We start from the raw sequence: 17,448 nt of genomic DNA, 5'->3' as shown, positions 1-17,448 counted from the left end.
AACGCATTACAGTCAGGATAATAACAATGGATAAATGATAAATAACGATGATAACGAAATCATTTTACCGCCAAAACGATGCAAACCACAGCCGTGGTTCTTTGTTTACCACCATGTTCAGTAAACGCACGGAATACACGTTTATCAATTCAGATAACAGAACCGTTATCAGTAGAGACGTCCTGGCATTATGCTACAACAGCTATCAGCCAGAGCAACAATTGATTTAATCACCTAGTCTGTATTCTCTCGTTTAAATTTGTACGCAACAGCGTCGCTAAACCGTTCATGAAATCCGTAGTTCTCGTTATCTGAAACAGATGGACAACGGTCAAGAGCATCGGAACACAATCTAATAAACATTATACAAAACGCTAGCGATCTGGGCATTATACAGATTTCGTTATCATAGCATTGAATCGTTGTGTACCATTATAGTAGGTATTTTATTAAACCGTGTTGCTTAACAATTAGTACCAGCAATTACTGGTTTTCTGTGCGTATGTTTACTTTTTCTATACATTCTCGTGTGTGGTGTGTTTTCTAGCAGAATGGATAGTTGCATGACGACTTCGGGTGAAATGGAGGATTCGGATTCACATATTATTTCACCTGAAAATAACATTGATCAAATAAAATCTGATAGTTGTATGACGACTACGTGTGGAATGGAGGATTTGGATTCACGTATTATTTCTCCTGAAAATAACATCGATCAAATAAAATCGGATAGTTGTATAACGATTTCTGGTGAAATGGCAGATTTGGATTCACGTATTATTTCACATGAAAATAACATTGATCAAATAAAATCGGATAGTTGTACGACGACTACGTGTGTAATGGAGGATTTGGATTCACGTATTATTTCTCCTGAAAATAACATTGCTCAAATAAAATCGGACAGTTGTATGACGACTACGTGTGGAATGGAGGATTCGGGTTCACGTATTATTTCTCCTGAAAATAACATTGATCAAATAAAATCGGATAGTTGTATGACGATTTCTGGTGAAATGGCAGATTTGGATTCACGTATTATTTCACATGAAAATAACATTGATCAAATAAAATCGGATAGTTGTATGACGACTATGTGTGTAATGGAGGATTTGGATTCACGTATTATTTCACCTAAAAATAACATTGATCAAATAAAATCAGATAGTTGTATGACGACTTCGGATGAAATGGAGTGTTCAGATTCATGTATTATTTCACCTGAAGATAACGATCAAGGAAAAGTGGATAGTAGTATGACGACTACGTGTGTAATGGAGGATTTGGATTCATGTATTATTTCCCCTGAAAATAACATTGATCAAATAAAATCGGATAGTTGTATGACGACTTCGGATGAAATGGAGTGTTCAGATTCATGTATTATTTCACCTGAAGATAACGATCAAGGAAAAGTGGATAGTAGTATGACGACTACGTGTGTAATGGAGGATTTGGATTCACGTATTATTTCACCTAAAGATAACACTGATCAAGAAAAATTGGATATTTTTATGACGACTACAGGTGAATTAAAGGATTTGGATACCAGTATTATTTCACCTAAAGATAACATTGATCAAGGAAAATTAGATTGTTGTATGACAACTTTGAGCGAATTGGTGGATTCGGATACCCGTATTATTTCACCTGAAGATAACATTGATCAAAGATTAGAGGGTATTTGTATGACGACTTTGAACGAATTGGAGGATTCCAATATCTGTATTATTTCACCTAAAAATAACACTGATCAAGGAATAGGAGATATTTGTAAGATGACTTCGAACGAAGTGGTGGATTCGGATACTTGTATTATTTCACCTGAAGATAATACTGATCAAGGAAAATGGGATGTTTGTATGACAACTTCAATTAAATTGGAGGATTTGGATTCACATATGATTTCACCTGAAAATAATACTGATCAAGAAAATCTTGATAGTTGTATGACGACTTCGAGCGAATTGGAGGATTCAGATTCCCGTATTATTTCTGCTGAAGATAACACTGATCAAGGTGATCAAGGTAAATGCCTACTTAAAATACATGCATCAAATTTATTATACGTTCATTTTTGATTATTATTTTTTTAGATTTAAAAGAAAACATTGATGCATACATTGATATTCACAGTATTTGGCAATGTATGAAAAGAATAAATTCAAACTTGGACTTTTTAGCACAGAAATTTAATGATGTACAATCTGATAAAGTACAAGAACAAGCTAAAAAATTACCAGCATCAACAATAGACAGTTACAATTTTTTATTATTGTTTCCATTAAAAAAAATAGAAGATGTTATTGAACTCGAATCAAGACTATTAGATGAAAGTTCACATTTCTATAAAAAGTTTGTAAGTTTTTTCTTTCTTTTATTTATTTATATAGTTGTTGCACAGCAGTTTACACAAAATGTTGGCTCAAGACGGCGCAAAGCGTTGCAACCGTACTAGGTATTTTATCTTTTTTGTCACCTGACACTGTAAAAATATTCCAATACTTTTTCCATATCTATTACTGTTAGTTTTAAATTTAAAAGTAGTAATTTTGGAGTAGGTACTAAGGATTTCTCATAATCAACCAATAAACTAAAAATATAGGCAATTTGATATGTTTTTCTTAATCAAATTACCGTGTTTGTTTCAAACCGTTTTATGATCACTGTTGGAAGAAAGTAAAAATGTTTCCATTTAATTAAAACCTATCAAGACATAAAAAAAATAATATAATATCTAACTAAACAAATATATTTTTTTAAATATTATATTATAGTATTACAGTATATTAATATATTTTATGTTATTTTAGTTTTATTAAAATATGTTTGTTCACAGATTTCATTTATCACACCTAAAGATCATGATAAGCTCGGGTTAAATTTGAAAAGCTTTGTTAGAACAATTTTACGTACATTGTTTACTTATAGTTTAACGAGCAACTATTCTTGGCGTGGATTTCGTGGGAATTTTCAAATTGGAAATTTAAAAATCATCAAAATTATTTTTGGTATGTATAATCTAGGTATTTTATGATTGAAAATACCTTTACTAATCAAATATTGAAGAAAATGCTCATTATAAGTATATTTATTGTTATATTTAAATACACCCTTAGATATATCAAAAACCAAATACAAACACGTTACAAAGCATTGTGTTAATTCGTTCATCAAGGAGTGGATCAGATATGCCAAACAACGCCATAAACAATTAAACAAAATTAACGATTTCTAAACTTTTACTACTAAATATTTCTTTATTATTTTTAAGTTATTATTTTTTCCTGAATATTTGGTGCATAGATTAATTTAGAAATTACGAGAAGTTGTAAATTAAACCTGTGGATTAATTCACTGATGCTGTTATAGTGTCGGTAAATCAAAATGATCATTAATTGTCTGCCATGAGCTTTGTTTAATATTCAGCTTATATCTGTATAATAAGTAACCTTAATTTTGGTTAGTTATCTATTAAAGAATATGTTGTAACACTTAAGACAAAACATATACACTTAAAAAAAAAAAAAATGTTTTAATGATAATTTAGTATGAAAGATAAACTATTAAGAAATAAAAGGTGTCTTATAGTAAAATATTTTCTAAACAAAATGTTTAACTCATCTCTCATTTAATTATTTTATATTTAATTAAAAAAACAATAATTGAATAAGTATTTAATGTATTATGTATGCTTGATAATTAACAATAATTTGTAATATTAAAAATTATTATGATAAACAAATCATAACAATAAACTATAAACAATAATTGCTTATGATTGTAGTCCCCTCTGAATACTCCTAAAATTGTATATATTTATATATTACTTTTTTATTTATATTTACTCGTCTAATTGTGGTTGTATGACACGAGAAAAAAAATTTTAAACGAGTTAAATATATATTATTAGATGACAAAATTGTAATAATTAGTATTCTACTGTGGTAAAAAAATAACAACTTAAGTATTACCAATTGTAAGCTGTTTAAATCCACTATTAAAATATGACATGATAACTATAATAATATTGTACCTGGTAACTACCATTGCTTGATTTTGACAACTCCCTCAGATGTTTTCTAATGTTTGTTTATAATTCAATACTCTCCATAATCAGATTTTGTATAAATTATTATTATTATTATTATTCTTTTTGTACAATGGCAATTATAAGACATTGAATAATATAAAAGGAAAAATATTTATACATATAATGTAGGGGTGAACTAACCTAATGTACAACCAAATAAATTAATCTATTTAATGTTTTACCAAGAGCAATGCATTCAAAAAAACATTGTATAATTAGATTACAATGATTGATGTTAATAGTTAATGAACTATAGATTTTAAATTCTTGTATTAAATTAAATTACATTTTTTCTATTCTTAATGTTGATTGTTTATACCAACTGTTTTTAAGGAGTTTGAATATTCAAAATAAGTCATTTTCTGGGTTGAGTACATTTGTGCGTAACAACTAATAACTAATAAGTATTCATTAGTGTTTATGATTATTGTAGTGTAAAAGAAATAGTGGTGCGCCGCTGCACGTGCACTGATTTCTTAATAACGTGCTACACCAATATTAATTATTTTGTAGTTTTTATCTTAAAATATCAATTTTTTGAAAGCAGCATTATTTTTATGCAATTATATGTTATATTGAGTATACAATCTTAGTCAGTATACAATGGTCAGTTACGACCATTTACATTAATAAGTCTTTATACAACCATTATTTGATCACTATTTAGTATTTTCACAAGTAAAATATGCATTGATTATTTGGGACATGTATAATGTTACATCAATTATTGATTAATTTCTAATCCCTCTTGATTATTATTTGTTATCAAATATTTCTGAATATCTACCCAAATAAAAAAAAAGATTTAATATCGTAAAAGCAAATTCCACCCAGAAATGAGAATTTGATTATTTATGTTTTCGATAAAATTAATTCCTGCCAAATATTTTCTTACAAAATATATTTCCAAAAAAAAACCTTTTCAACTATAAAAGTTATATATTTTTGTAATTTAATATTTTCCGACCTAGTGTCCTAGTACATCCCAATGAAATAAAATTCAAAAAGATTTTCCAAATATTAACTTTTCCGACCAAATATTTCCCAAATTTGTATGCGCCTCTTATAAATACTAATGTACCTACTATTACAATATGTTCATGTCTTATACAATAGTATCACTCTGCATATGTACACTCTACAGTCAACTTTTGTCTATTTATGTATAAAAGAAATAATTATAATTTTATATATTTGTACATACCTACAATGAAATTATTGGTGTATTTCTGATCTTCTGGACTACATTATATTATGTTTATGATAATAAACCCGAACACTATACAAGGGGGTATGTGACTTTGTACAGTGTTAAGTAATGGTTAGTTACGTAACTCAAATTACAAATTACTTTTGCTATAACACAGTAGTAGTTTAAATATTTTTTATTTAAACTAACACGATTGTGACAAAATTACTATTTAAAAGTAATTTTAATACATTAATGTGTTATTTTCCACATTATTGTAACGATGCAACTACATCATCAACTGACAATTGCATACCTATACTACTATACAATTTACACTAAAGTTTGATAAATGGCTAAAGCACTGCGCATAGAAAAGTAAATAAATCATTCGTTGTTTTGCCACTGAATGTTGATAGCTGATCGAATTGGTAGTTGTTATCCACAGATTGTTACACGCTTAAACCATAGATAATATAAGGATATATTATCCATGAAAAATTAGTGTAACTTATTACTACTATAAATTAATAGTGAAGGCATTTTTATATTTTATGTTTTATTTGAAAGGTTCAAATTATTAAAATTCTCAGGTGGTGCATTTCGCCGGGTGTGCCTGGTAATGATTAATAAACTAATGTATACGTCTTATTAAATATCTAGCTAAACTCCAAAGTCTAAATAGCATAAGTAACACCTGTATATAATAACAATGTATCTATTATAATTTATAACTAATCGACAATTTGTTTACAATTGGTTTTTAAGTATACAACTAAATAAATGTAAGTTAATTATAAATTAAATCTATGATATTATGTGAATTATTTAGATTAAATTATGTGATATAAACATTTAAGGCATATTTAGAATAAAGTTAGATATTATCATTCTAATTTTGTAAAATTGAACGCCAAAGTATTTGTTGAATTAGATCCACCAGGACTAATAATAAAATATTGGGGGGGGGGGGGCACCTAATAAAATATTGTGAAGAATTGAGTCAATTTGATACATTTTATAACAATTTGAGATGCTATAGTAATACAATTTTTTAGTTCTATATTAAGATGTCTATTACTTCTTTGGTAGGTATAAATCTAGTTTATCACCCACACAGGTATTAAGAATTGAACATCTGCTATCAATTGATATTGTTGTCGGGGAAACATTCATTTAGAGTTTAGACTGTTAATAATCTGGTTGATTATTGTTTGAAATGTTTCAACTCTGAATTTGTCTAATGGTAACTCTAAGGTTTCATCTACACATATCTAATCATATATTATTTTTTGCTGCTATTCCTAGTAACAGGTAATTTACTCGATACTAATAAATTTTCAGGTAGACTCATACTACTCAGTTATATTATACAGGTCATTCATATTGTTCAAAAATATATAGAATTTTTCTGAATACTGTCAAATTCTGTATGTCCAATTACTTGTTTAACCGAATCTATCATGTTCCAAGCTGACAATAAATCCATACATCTTGTCTGGAGATAACGTGGCTCAATAAGTCAAAAATATATGAGCTATGAGAATTATTTTAAAACTACATAAATTATCTAATAAAGAAGATGCTTCTGAACAAAACTTTAGGGTCGAATAATATCTAGAAATAGAAATATGATGTAAAGCACTAATAACTATAGGAAAAATAAATACCATCAAAAATCTAAAACAACGCTTTTTCTCACGACCACCAACTCGCGGTTTTCTCCTATTTTTAAGCTTTTTCAATTTATTTGATTCCAAACTTGAATCAATTACATGTAACTATATGTGAATACGTTTATAAGATTTACTAAAAAAATTTTGATAATCGATTCAAAAATCCAAATTGTATATTTTGGTTTCCATGCTTTTACATGTATCACATACACATAAGTTAAGCATATGACAATAGCACTATATGTAAATGCTTTTTTAGTTTTCTTGACTTTTAATTTGTAATAAATTGTAAATCTGAATACTCCTCGCTCATTATGTATGCTGCTCCATCAAATGATTCCCAATAATATGATTGTACTTAATGGAATGTTCAGAAAAAGTTTTTTTTAATATATCATAATAGCCATTTCCTGATGAATCAACCACTTTTAATAAAGCAAATAGTCTTTCTTTTGCGTCTCCTTCATTAATGCACCGTATACACACTGCAGCCTGATTTACAACACAAACATCTTTGTGTGCTATTGTAACGAACCCAACAGTGGCGTAATTAGGAATTTGTCTTAGGGGGGGATAGAAATTTTTTTAAACACAAAATACTTAGATTTTCAAGTACAGTGGTGAGTGGTATATGAGAATCCTATTTCATCAAAAATCTTTAAATTAATATATAAGTACACAAAATGTATTAATTAGTGTTACTTTAAAATTCTACACAATTCAGTGCCTATACAATATTGTAATAAATTCTTCAAAATGTAAATATTGAATATATTAAAATTAAATTTTACTTAAAGTTACCAGTAAGCCCCTACCACAAGAAATTAATAGTTTATTTTCTAAGTTTACTTTCCTGCGTTTGCTATTTTTATAAATTTATAAAATAAAATATTTTATAAAAAATTTCCTTTGTTCAGATTATCTTCATCATTCCACTTATATAAGCTTTCAGAGTTTTTAGGACCTCTGAATGACAAATTTTGATGACTTAGAAACTTAGCCATTTCAAAAACTTCATTAATTATAACATGGATATTATCTAGTAGGTATTTGATTTTTTTTTTTTTATTGTTATTAAATTGTAATTGATACCAAATTCAATAGATTTATCATTAGATGGTTGAATAACACTACCGAGTGTCTATGAATTGACAACAGGCGCGGATGGTAAAATAGGGATGTCCATGAATTTGACCCACCCACTTTCTATGATAAGACCCAAACCAATACCAAAAGTTAGCAAATAGTTAGCAAATAATAGCCAATTTATTATAGAAGTTAGCAAATCATTATTGAGGCAGTTATAAGCATTATTTATTTGGGTGGGCCAAGTTCAGGTAACCCACCCACTTTGTCCGATCGTCTCCAAACAAACGCCGGTAGTTAGCAAACAGTTAGCAAATAATAGCAAATCAATTTTTGAAGTTGGCAAATCAAAATTCTATTTTTGGCCGATTTTAGAAAAAAAAATTCCAGCCCACCCACTTTGTCCGATCGTCTCCAAACAAACGCCGGTAGTTAGCAAACAGTTATCAAATAATAGAAAATCAATTTTTGAAGTTGGCAAATCAAAATTCTATTTTTGGCCGATTTTAGAAAAAAAATTTCAGCCCACCCACTTTGTCCGATCGTCTCCAAACAAACGCCGGTAGTTAGCAAACAGTTAGCAAATAATAGCAAATCAATTTTTTTGTTTTTTTTTCAATAAATATCAATAAAGTTTTATTTGTTGGGCCAAAAAGTGTAAAAATTTAATACAAGGCTCCTGATATATTAATACAGTATCAGTTGAAAAATATTAAAAATACATAGGCACAATTTTTTTTTATAAACATTTAAATATCGAATTTTGACAAAATTTATCAAATTTAAAATTGAATAATTATTTTGTAGTTAAAAATTTATAAACTGTTTAACTTTTATATCTAAGGACGAATAGTTGCAATAATTTTAGTTTAAAAACAATTTTTTTTTTAATAGACTTTATTCCAGCTTTTTTTATGTTAAAACGATGTGTGACGTTGCGTTACAAAATAATCGTTGACTAAAAATGTTGAATTTTAAGATTATATTAATATACCAATTATATATACCTAGAAATTATATAGAATATCTGAATATATATGGACAAAAAAACACATTATAGTAAAACTAATCACCGCTCAGAATCTAAAACGTTTATCAGTACCTAGCATAATAATGAAAGAGAAAATCCAAGAGTCCTGAAAGTCTGAATAGTGAACAGACTCTGTATAAATTAATCGATAAAATATTATATTATAATTATACTCAACTTCAAATCTCAACATTTCAAATTACCTAGAATTCATCCCGACGCGATTATAGACTAGCTACTACAGGCGGAGCAATTTTACTTTGCTGAGATTTTGCGTTGCTACACAATAATTAATCAATGATGTTTACTTAATTATGTATTTCAATAAAGGAATGTACTTACCTTCGTTTCCATTACGTATATGTTAATTATTATTTTTACTCATTATTACAAGCAATCAACAATATAATACAACTTAACATTAGGTTCAAAAAAGAAACACGATTCACAATCAAGTACATCAAGGTAATGTTTAGACATTGAATACAGATAAAACAATGGTATTAAAATATAATCGATAATAAAATAAAATAATTTCGACGAATATCTATAAATACAATATTGAATATTTCCTATTTATCAAAAATTTCAATACAACAATAATTAGTATAATGTATGTTATATTTAGATCACAAGTGGCCCCCTCCACACTGTGGTAATTTCGCCGTCGGGTCCGAACAGTTTTACCACCGCAGTTTTTACGATACGAACGGTTGAGCGGTGTCAACGTCGATAAACGGCAAAATCGCTGTGTATGGCGCACTATATTTAAACACGTTTCTGCTAATATCTAGCTAAACTCCAAAGTCTAAATAGCATAAGTAACACCTGTATATAATAACAATGTATCTATTATAATTTATAACTAATCGACAATTTGTTTACAATTGGTTTTTAAGTATACAACTAAATAAATGTAAGTTAATTATAAATTAAATCTATGATATTATGTGAATTATTTAGATTAAATTATGTGATATAAACATTTAAGGCATATTTAGAATAAAGTTAGATATTATCATTCTAATTTTGTAAAATTGAACGCCAAAGTATTTGTTGAATTAGATCCACCAGGACTAATAATAAAATATTGGGGGGGGGGGGGCACCTAATAAAATATTGTGAAGAATTGAGTCAATTTGATACATTTTATAACAATTTGAGATGCTATAGTAATACAATTTTTTAGTTCTATATTAAGATGTCTATTACTTCTTTGGTAGGTATAAATCTAGTTTATCACCCACACAGGTATTAAGAATTGAACATCTGCTATCAATTGATATTGTTGTCGGGGAAATATTCATTTAGAGTTTAGACTGTTAATAATCTGGTTGATTATTGTTTGAAATGTTTCAACTCTGAATTTGTCTAATGGTAACTTGTAATAAATATTGTATAATAATAAATAAATTATAATATATTGTAATAAATTCTTCAAAATGTAAATATTGAATATATTAAAATTAAATTTTACTTAAAGTTACCAGTAAGCCCCTACCACAAGAAATTAATAGTTTATTTTCTAAGTTTACTTTCCTGCGTTTGCTATTTTTATAAATTTATAAAATAAAATATTTTATAAAAAATTTCCTTTGTTCAGATTATCTTCATCATTCCACTTATATAAGCTTTCAGAGTTTTTAGGATCTCTGAATGACAAATTTTGATGACTTAGAAACTTAGCCATTTCAAAAACTTCATTAATTATAACATGGATATTATCTAGTAGGTATTTGATTTTTTTTTTTTTATTGTTATTAAATTGTAATTGATACCAAATTCAATAGATTTATCATTAGATGGTTGAATAACACTACCGAGTGTCTATGAATTGACAACAGGCGCGGATGGTAAAATAGGGATGTCCATGAATTTGACCCACCCACTTTCTATGATAAGACCCAAACCAATACCAAAAGTTAGCAAATAGTTAGCAAATAATAGCCAATTTATTATAGAAGTTAGCAAATCATTATTGAGGCAGTTATAAGCATTATTTATTTGGGTGGGCCAAGTTCAGGTAACCCACCCACTTTGTCCGATCGTCTCCAAACAAACGCCGGTAGTTAGCAAACAGTTAGCAAATAATAGCAAATCAATTTTTGAAGTTGGCAAATCAAAATTCTATTTTTGGCCGATTTTAGAAAAAAAAATTCCAGCCCACCCACTTTGTCCGATCGTCTCCAAACAAACGCCGGTAGTTAGCAAACAGTTATCAAATAATAGAAAATCAATTTTTGAAGTTGGCAAATCAAAATTCTATTTTTGGCCGATTTTAGAAAAAAAATTTCAGCCCACCCACTTTGTCCGATCGTCTCCAAACAAACGCCGGTAGTTAGCAAACAGTTAGCAAATAAAAGCAAATCAATTTTATTGTTTTTTTTTCAATAAATATCAATAAAGTTTTATTTGTTGGGCCAAAAAGTGTAAAAATTTAATACAAGGCTCCTGATATATTAATACAGAATCAGTTGAAAAATATTAAAAATACATAGGCACAATTTTTTTTTATAAACATTTAAATATCGAATTTCGACAAAATTTATCAAATTTAAAATTGAATAATTATTTTGTAGTTACATATGTACTTTTATCTTGTGAATCTAACCTAACAATAAAACCCTAGAATTAAAATCGTTAATATTAGCCGATTTATGTGGTTTTAATTTTTGGTTTTGGAACAAACGTGTAAAACATAATTTCAACAATCGACACACAATATTTTTAAGTGTGATGCACAAGATAAAAGTTTAATCCTCTGAAATTTCGTTTAAATAGAATTCACCCCTCTAAAAAAACCCTTATATTAGCTGATTTTTGTGGTTCTAAATTTTTCTTTTTTAAAAAACGGGTAAAACATAAGTTCAACAATTGACGTACAATGTTTTAAAGTGTTATCCATAATATGAAAGTTTAATCCTTTGAAATTTCATTTAAAAACAATTCACCTGCCAAAAAAAAATTGCTAAAATTAGCTGATTTATGTGATTCCAATTTCATCTTTTGGAAAAAACGAGTAAAACATAAGTTCAACGATTGACCCTCAATGTTTTAAAGTGTTATGCATACGATAAAAGTTTATTCCTTTAAAATTTCGTTTAAATACAATTCACCCTTCCCAAAAAACCCCTTTTATTAGCCGAATTATGTGGTTCCAATATTTTCTATTTGAGAAAACGAGTAAAACATAAGTTCAACGATCGACCCACAATGTTTTAAAGAGTAATTCGTACGATAAAAGTTTATTCCTTTTAATTTTCGTTTAAATACAATTCATCCCCCAAAAATCCCCTAATATTAGCCGAATTAAAGTTTAATTCTTTGAATTTTTGGTTAAATACAATATGCGGAGCATTGCACTTTACAACATTGGGGGTCAATTGTTGAACTTATGTTTTACTCGTTTTTTCAAAAAGAAAATATTAGAACCACAAAATTCGGCTAATATAAGCGGTTTTTTGGGGGGTGAATTGTATTTAAACGAAGTTTCTAAGGAATAAACTTTTATCGTATGGATAATACTTTAAAACATTGTGGGTGAATCGTTGAACGTATGTATTACTCATTTTTCCCAAAAGCAGCAATTCGAAACACATGATTAGTTAATTGTAACAATTTTTTTTTTCGGGGTATATTGTATTTAACCAAAAGATCAAAGAATGAAACTTTAATTCGGCTAATATAAAGGGTTTTTTGGGGAGTGAATTGTATTTAAACGAAATTTCAGAGGATTAAACTTTTATCTTGTGAATCTAATATAACAATAAAACCCTAGAATTAAAATCGTTAATATTAGCCGATTTATGTGGTCCTTATTTTTGGTTTTGGATTAAACGTGTAAAACATAATTTCAACAATCGACACACAATATTTTTAAGTGTGATTCACAAGATAAAAGTTTAATCCTCTGAAATTTCGTTTAAATAGAATTCACCCCTCTAAAAAAACCCTTATATTAGCTGATTTTTGTAGTTCTAAATTTTTCTTTTTTAAAAAACGGTTAAAACTTAAGTTCAACAATTGACGTACAATGTTTTAAAGTGTTATCCATAATATGAAAGTTTAATACTTTGAAATTTCATTTAAAAACAATTCACCCGCCAAAAAAAAATTGCTAAAATTAGCTGATTTATGTGATTCCAATTTCTTCTTTTGGAAAAAACGAGTAAACCATAAGTTCAACGATTGACCCTCAATGTTTTAAAGTGTTATGCATACGATAAAAGTTTATTCCTTTAAAATTTCGTTTAAATACAATTCACCCTTCCCAAAAAACCCCTTTTATTAGCCGAATTATGTGGTTCCAATATTTTCTATTTGAGAAAACGAGTAAAACATAAGTTCAACGATCGACCCACAATGTTTTAAAGAGTTATTCGTACGATAAAAGTTTATTCCTTTTAATTTTCGTTTAAATACAATTCATCCCCTAAAAATCCCCTAATATTAGCCGAATTAAAGTTTAATTCTTTAAATTTTTGGTTAAATACAATATGCGGAGCATTGCACTTTAAAACATTGGGGGTCAATTGTTGAACTTATGTTTTACTCATTTTTTCAAAAAGAAAATATTAAAACCACAAAATTCGGCTAATATAAGCGGTTTTTTGGGGGTGAATTGTATTTAAACGAAATTTCAAAGGAATAAACTTTTATCGTATGGATAATACTTTAAAACATTGTGGGCGAATCGTTGAACTTATGTTTTACTCGTTTTTTCCAAAAGCAGAAATTAGAATCACATGACCAGTTAATTTTAACAATTTTTTTTTGCGGGGTATATTGTATTTAACCAAAAGTTCAAAGAATGAAACGTTAATTCGGCTAATATAAAGGGTTTTTTTTGGGGGTGAATTGTATTTAAACGAAATTTCAGAGGATTAAACTTTTATCTTGTGAATCTAATCTAACAATAAAACCCTAGAATTAAAATCGTTAATATTAGCCGATTTATGTGGTCCTTATTTTTGGTTTTGGAATAAACGTGTAAAACATAATTTCAACAATCGACACACAATATTTTTAAGTGTGATTCACAAGATAAAAGTTTAATCCTCTGAAATTTCGTTTAAATAGAATTCACCCCTCTAAAAAAAACCCTTATATTAGCTGATTTTTGTAGTTCTAAATTTTTCTTTTTTAAAAAACGGGTAAAACATAAGTTCAACAATTGACGTACAATGTTTTAAAGTGTTATCCATAATATGAAAGTTTAATCCTTTGAAATTTCATTTAAAAACAATTCACCCGCCAAAAAAAAATTGCTAAAATTAGCTGATTTATGTGATTCCAATTTCTTCTTTTGGAAAAAACGAGTAAAACATAAGTTCAACGATTGACCTTCAATGTTTTAAAGTGTTATGCATACGATAAAAGTTTATTCCTTTAAAATTTCGTTTAAATACAATTCACCCTTCCCAAAAAACCCCTTTTATTAGCCGAATTATGTGGTTCCAATATTTTCTATTTGAGAAAACGAGTAAAACATAAGTTCAACGATCGACCCACAATGTTTTAAAGAGTTATTCGTACGATAAAAGTTTATTCCTTTTAATTTTCGTTTAAATACAATTCATCCCCCAAAAATCCCCTAATATTAGCCGAATTAAAGTTTATTTCTTTAAATTTTTGGTTAAATACAATATGCGGAGCATTGCACTTTAAAACATTGTGGGTCGATCGTTGAACTTATGTTTTACTCGTTTTCTCAAATAGAAAATATTGGAACCACATAATTCGGCTAATAAAAGGGGTTTTTTGGGAAGGGTGAATTGTATTTAAACGAAATTTTAAAGGAATAAACTTTTATCGTATGCATAACACTTTAAAACATTGAGGGTCAATCGTTGAACTTATGTTTTACTCGTTTTTTCCAAAAGCAGAAATTAGAATCACATGACCAGTTAATTTTAACAATTTTTTTTTGCGGGGTATATTGTATTTAACCAAAAGTTCAAAGAATGAAACGTTAATTCGGCTAATATAAAGGGTTTTTTTTGGGGGTGAATTGTATTTAAACGAAATTTCAGAGGATTAAACTTTTATCTTGTGAATCTAATCTAACAATAAAACCCTAGAATTAAAATCGTTAATATTAGCCGATTTATGTGGTCCTTATTTTTGGTTTTGGAATAAACGTGTAAAACATAATTTCAACAATCGACACACAATATTTTTAAGTGTGATTCACAAGATAAAAGTTTAATCCTCTGAAATTTCGTTTAAATAGAATTCACCCCTCTAAAAAAAACCCTTATATTAGCTGATTTTTGTAGTTCTAAATTTTTCTTTTTTAAAAAACGGGTAAAACATAAGTTCAACAATTGACGTACAATGTTTTAAAGTGTTATCCATAATATGAAAGTTTAATCCTTTGAAATTTCATTTAAAAACAATTCACCCGCCAAAAAAAAATTGCTAAAATTAGCTGATTTATGTGATTCCAATTTCTTCTTTTGGAAAAAACGAGTAAAACATAAGTTCAACGATTGACCTTCAATGTTTTAAAGTGTTATGCATACGATAAAAGTTTATTCCTTTAAAATTTCGTTTAAATACAATTCACCCTTCCCAAAAAACCCCTTTTATTAGCCGAATTATGTGGTTCCAATATTTTCTATTTGAGAAAACGAGTAAAACATAAGTTCAACGATCGACCCACAATGTTTTAAAGAGTTATTCGTACGATAAAAGTTTATTCCTTTTAATTTTCGTTTAAATACAATTCATCCCCCAAAAATCCCCTAATATTAGCCGAATTAAAGTTTAATTCTTTAAATTTTTGGTTAAATACAATATGCGGAGCATTGTACTTTAAAACATTGGGGGTCAATTGTTGAACTTATGTTTTACTCATTTTTTTCAAAAAGAAAATATTAAAACCACAAAATTCGGCTAATATAAGCGGTTTTTTTGGGGGGTGAATTGTATTTAAACGAAATTTCAAAGGAATAAACTTTTATCGTATGGATAATACTTTAAAACATTGTGGGCGAATCGTTGAACTTATGTATTACTCATTTTTCCCAAAAGCAGCAATTAGAAACACATGATCAGTTAATTTTAACAATTTTTTTTTGCGGGGGTATATTGTATTTAACCAAAAGATCAAAGAATGAAACTTTAATTCGGCTAATATAAAGGGTTTTTTGGGGGGTGAATTGTATTTAAACGAAATTTCAGAGGATTAAACTTTTATCTTGTGAATCTAATCTAACAATAAAACCCTAGAATTAAAATCGTTAATATTAGCCGATTTATGTGGTCCTTATTTTTGGTTTTGGATTAAACGTGTAAAACATAATTTCAACAATCGACACACAATATTTTTAAGTGTGATTCACAAGATAAAAGTTTAATCCTCTGAAATTTCGTTTAAATAGAATTCACCCCTCTAAAAAAAACCCTTATATTAGCTGATTTTTGTAGTTCTAAATTTTTCTTTTTTAAAAAACGGGTAAAACTTAAGTTCAACAATTGACGTACAATGTTTTAAAGTGTTATCCATAATATGAAAGTTTAATCCTTTGAAATTTCATTTAAAAACAATTCACCCGCCAAAAAAAAATTGCTAAAATTAGCTGATTTATGTGATTCCAATTTCTTCTTTTGGAAAAAACGAGTAAACCATAAGTTCAACGATTGACCCTCAATGTTTTAAAGTGTTATGCATACGATAAAAGTTTATTCCTTTAAAATTTCGTTTAAATACAATTCACCCTTCCCAAAAAACCCCTTTTATTAGCCGAATTATGTGGTTCCAATATTTTCTATTTGAGAAAACGAGTAAAACATAAGTTCAACGATCGACCCACAATGTTTTAAAGAGTTATTCGTACGATAAAAGTTTATTCCTTTTAATTTTCGTTTAAATACAATTCATCCCCCAAAAATCCCCTAATATTAGCCGAATTAAAGTTTAATTCTTTGAATTTTTGGTTAAATACAATATGCGGAGCATTGCACTTTAAAACATTGGGGATCAATTGTTGAACTTATGTTTTACTCGTTTTTTCAAAAAGAAAATATTAGAACCACTAAATTCGGCTAATATAAGCGGTTTTTTGGGGGGTGAATTGTATTTAAACGGAATTTCAGAGGATTAAACTTTTATCTTGTGAATCTAATCTAACAATAAAACCCTAGAATTAAAATCGTTAATATTAGCCGATTTATGTGGTCCTTATTTTTGGTTTTGGATTAAACGTGTAAAACATAATTTCAACAATCGACACACAATATTTTTAAGTGTGATTCACAAGATAAAAGTTTAATCCTCTGAAATTTCGTTTAAATAGAATTCACCCCTCTAAAAAAAACCCTTATATTAGCTGATTTTTGTAGTTCTAAATTTTTCTTTTTTAAAAAACGG

The 17,448-nt window shown here is 28.0% G+C and overlaps 1 protein-coding gene across 3 annotated transcripts; it reads left to right on the top strand.

Annotated features, from left to right (window-relative positions):
* Positions 1-196: 196 nt before the first annotated feature.
* Positions 197-4,389, top strand: LOC132936065 (uncharacterized). Of its 3 annotated transcripts, none has more exons than XM_061002737.1 (5): positions 197-437; positions 551-2,028; positions 2,097-2,359; positions 2,840-3,011; positions 3,120-4,389. In XM_061002737.1, exons 2-5 carry the CDS (start codon positions 552-554, stop codon positions 3,236-3,238), a joined length of 2,031 nt encoding a protein of 676 aa, XP_060858720.1. In that variant the 5' UTR covers positions 197-437; position 551; the 3' UTR covers positions 3,239-4,389. The 3 variants fall into 3 exon arrangements, with proteins under 3 accessions (XP_060858720.1, XP_060858719.1, XP_060858718.1); XM_061002736.1 differs by having other exon boundaries at positions 548-2,028; XM_061002735.1 differs by having other exon boundaries at positions 197-2,028.
* Positions 4,390-17,448: the final 13,059 nt, after the last annotated feature.

The sequence above is a fragment of the Metopolophium dirhodum genome, chromosome 1, assembly GCF_019925205.1.
Source record: "Metopolophium dirhodum isolate CAU chromosome 1, ASM1992520v1, whole genome shotgun sequence".
Classification (NCBI taxonomy): Eukaryota; Metazoa; Arthropoda; class Insecta; order Hemiptera; family Aphididae; genus Metopolophium; species Metopolophium dirhodum.
Note: the sequence above shows the minus strand (reverse complement) of the source record. Positions and strands in the feature narration are given on the sequence as shown.

Excerpts from the sequence above, each read along its gene's own strand:
- LOC132936065 (XM_061002737.1), top strand. The coding sequence starts at position 552 with ATGGATAGTTGCATGACGACTTCGGGTGAAATGGAGGATTCGGATTCA. Across the intron at positions 2,360-2,839 it reads CACATTTCTATAAAAAGTTT|ATTTCATTTATCACACCTAA; the intron begins GTAAGTTTTTTC and ends GTTTGTTCACAG. Across the intron at positions 3,012-3,119 it reads AATCATCAAAATTATTTTTG|ATATATCAAAAACCAAATAC; the intron begins GTATGTATAATC and ends ATACACCCTTAG.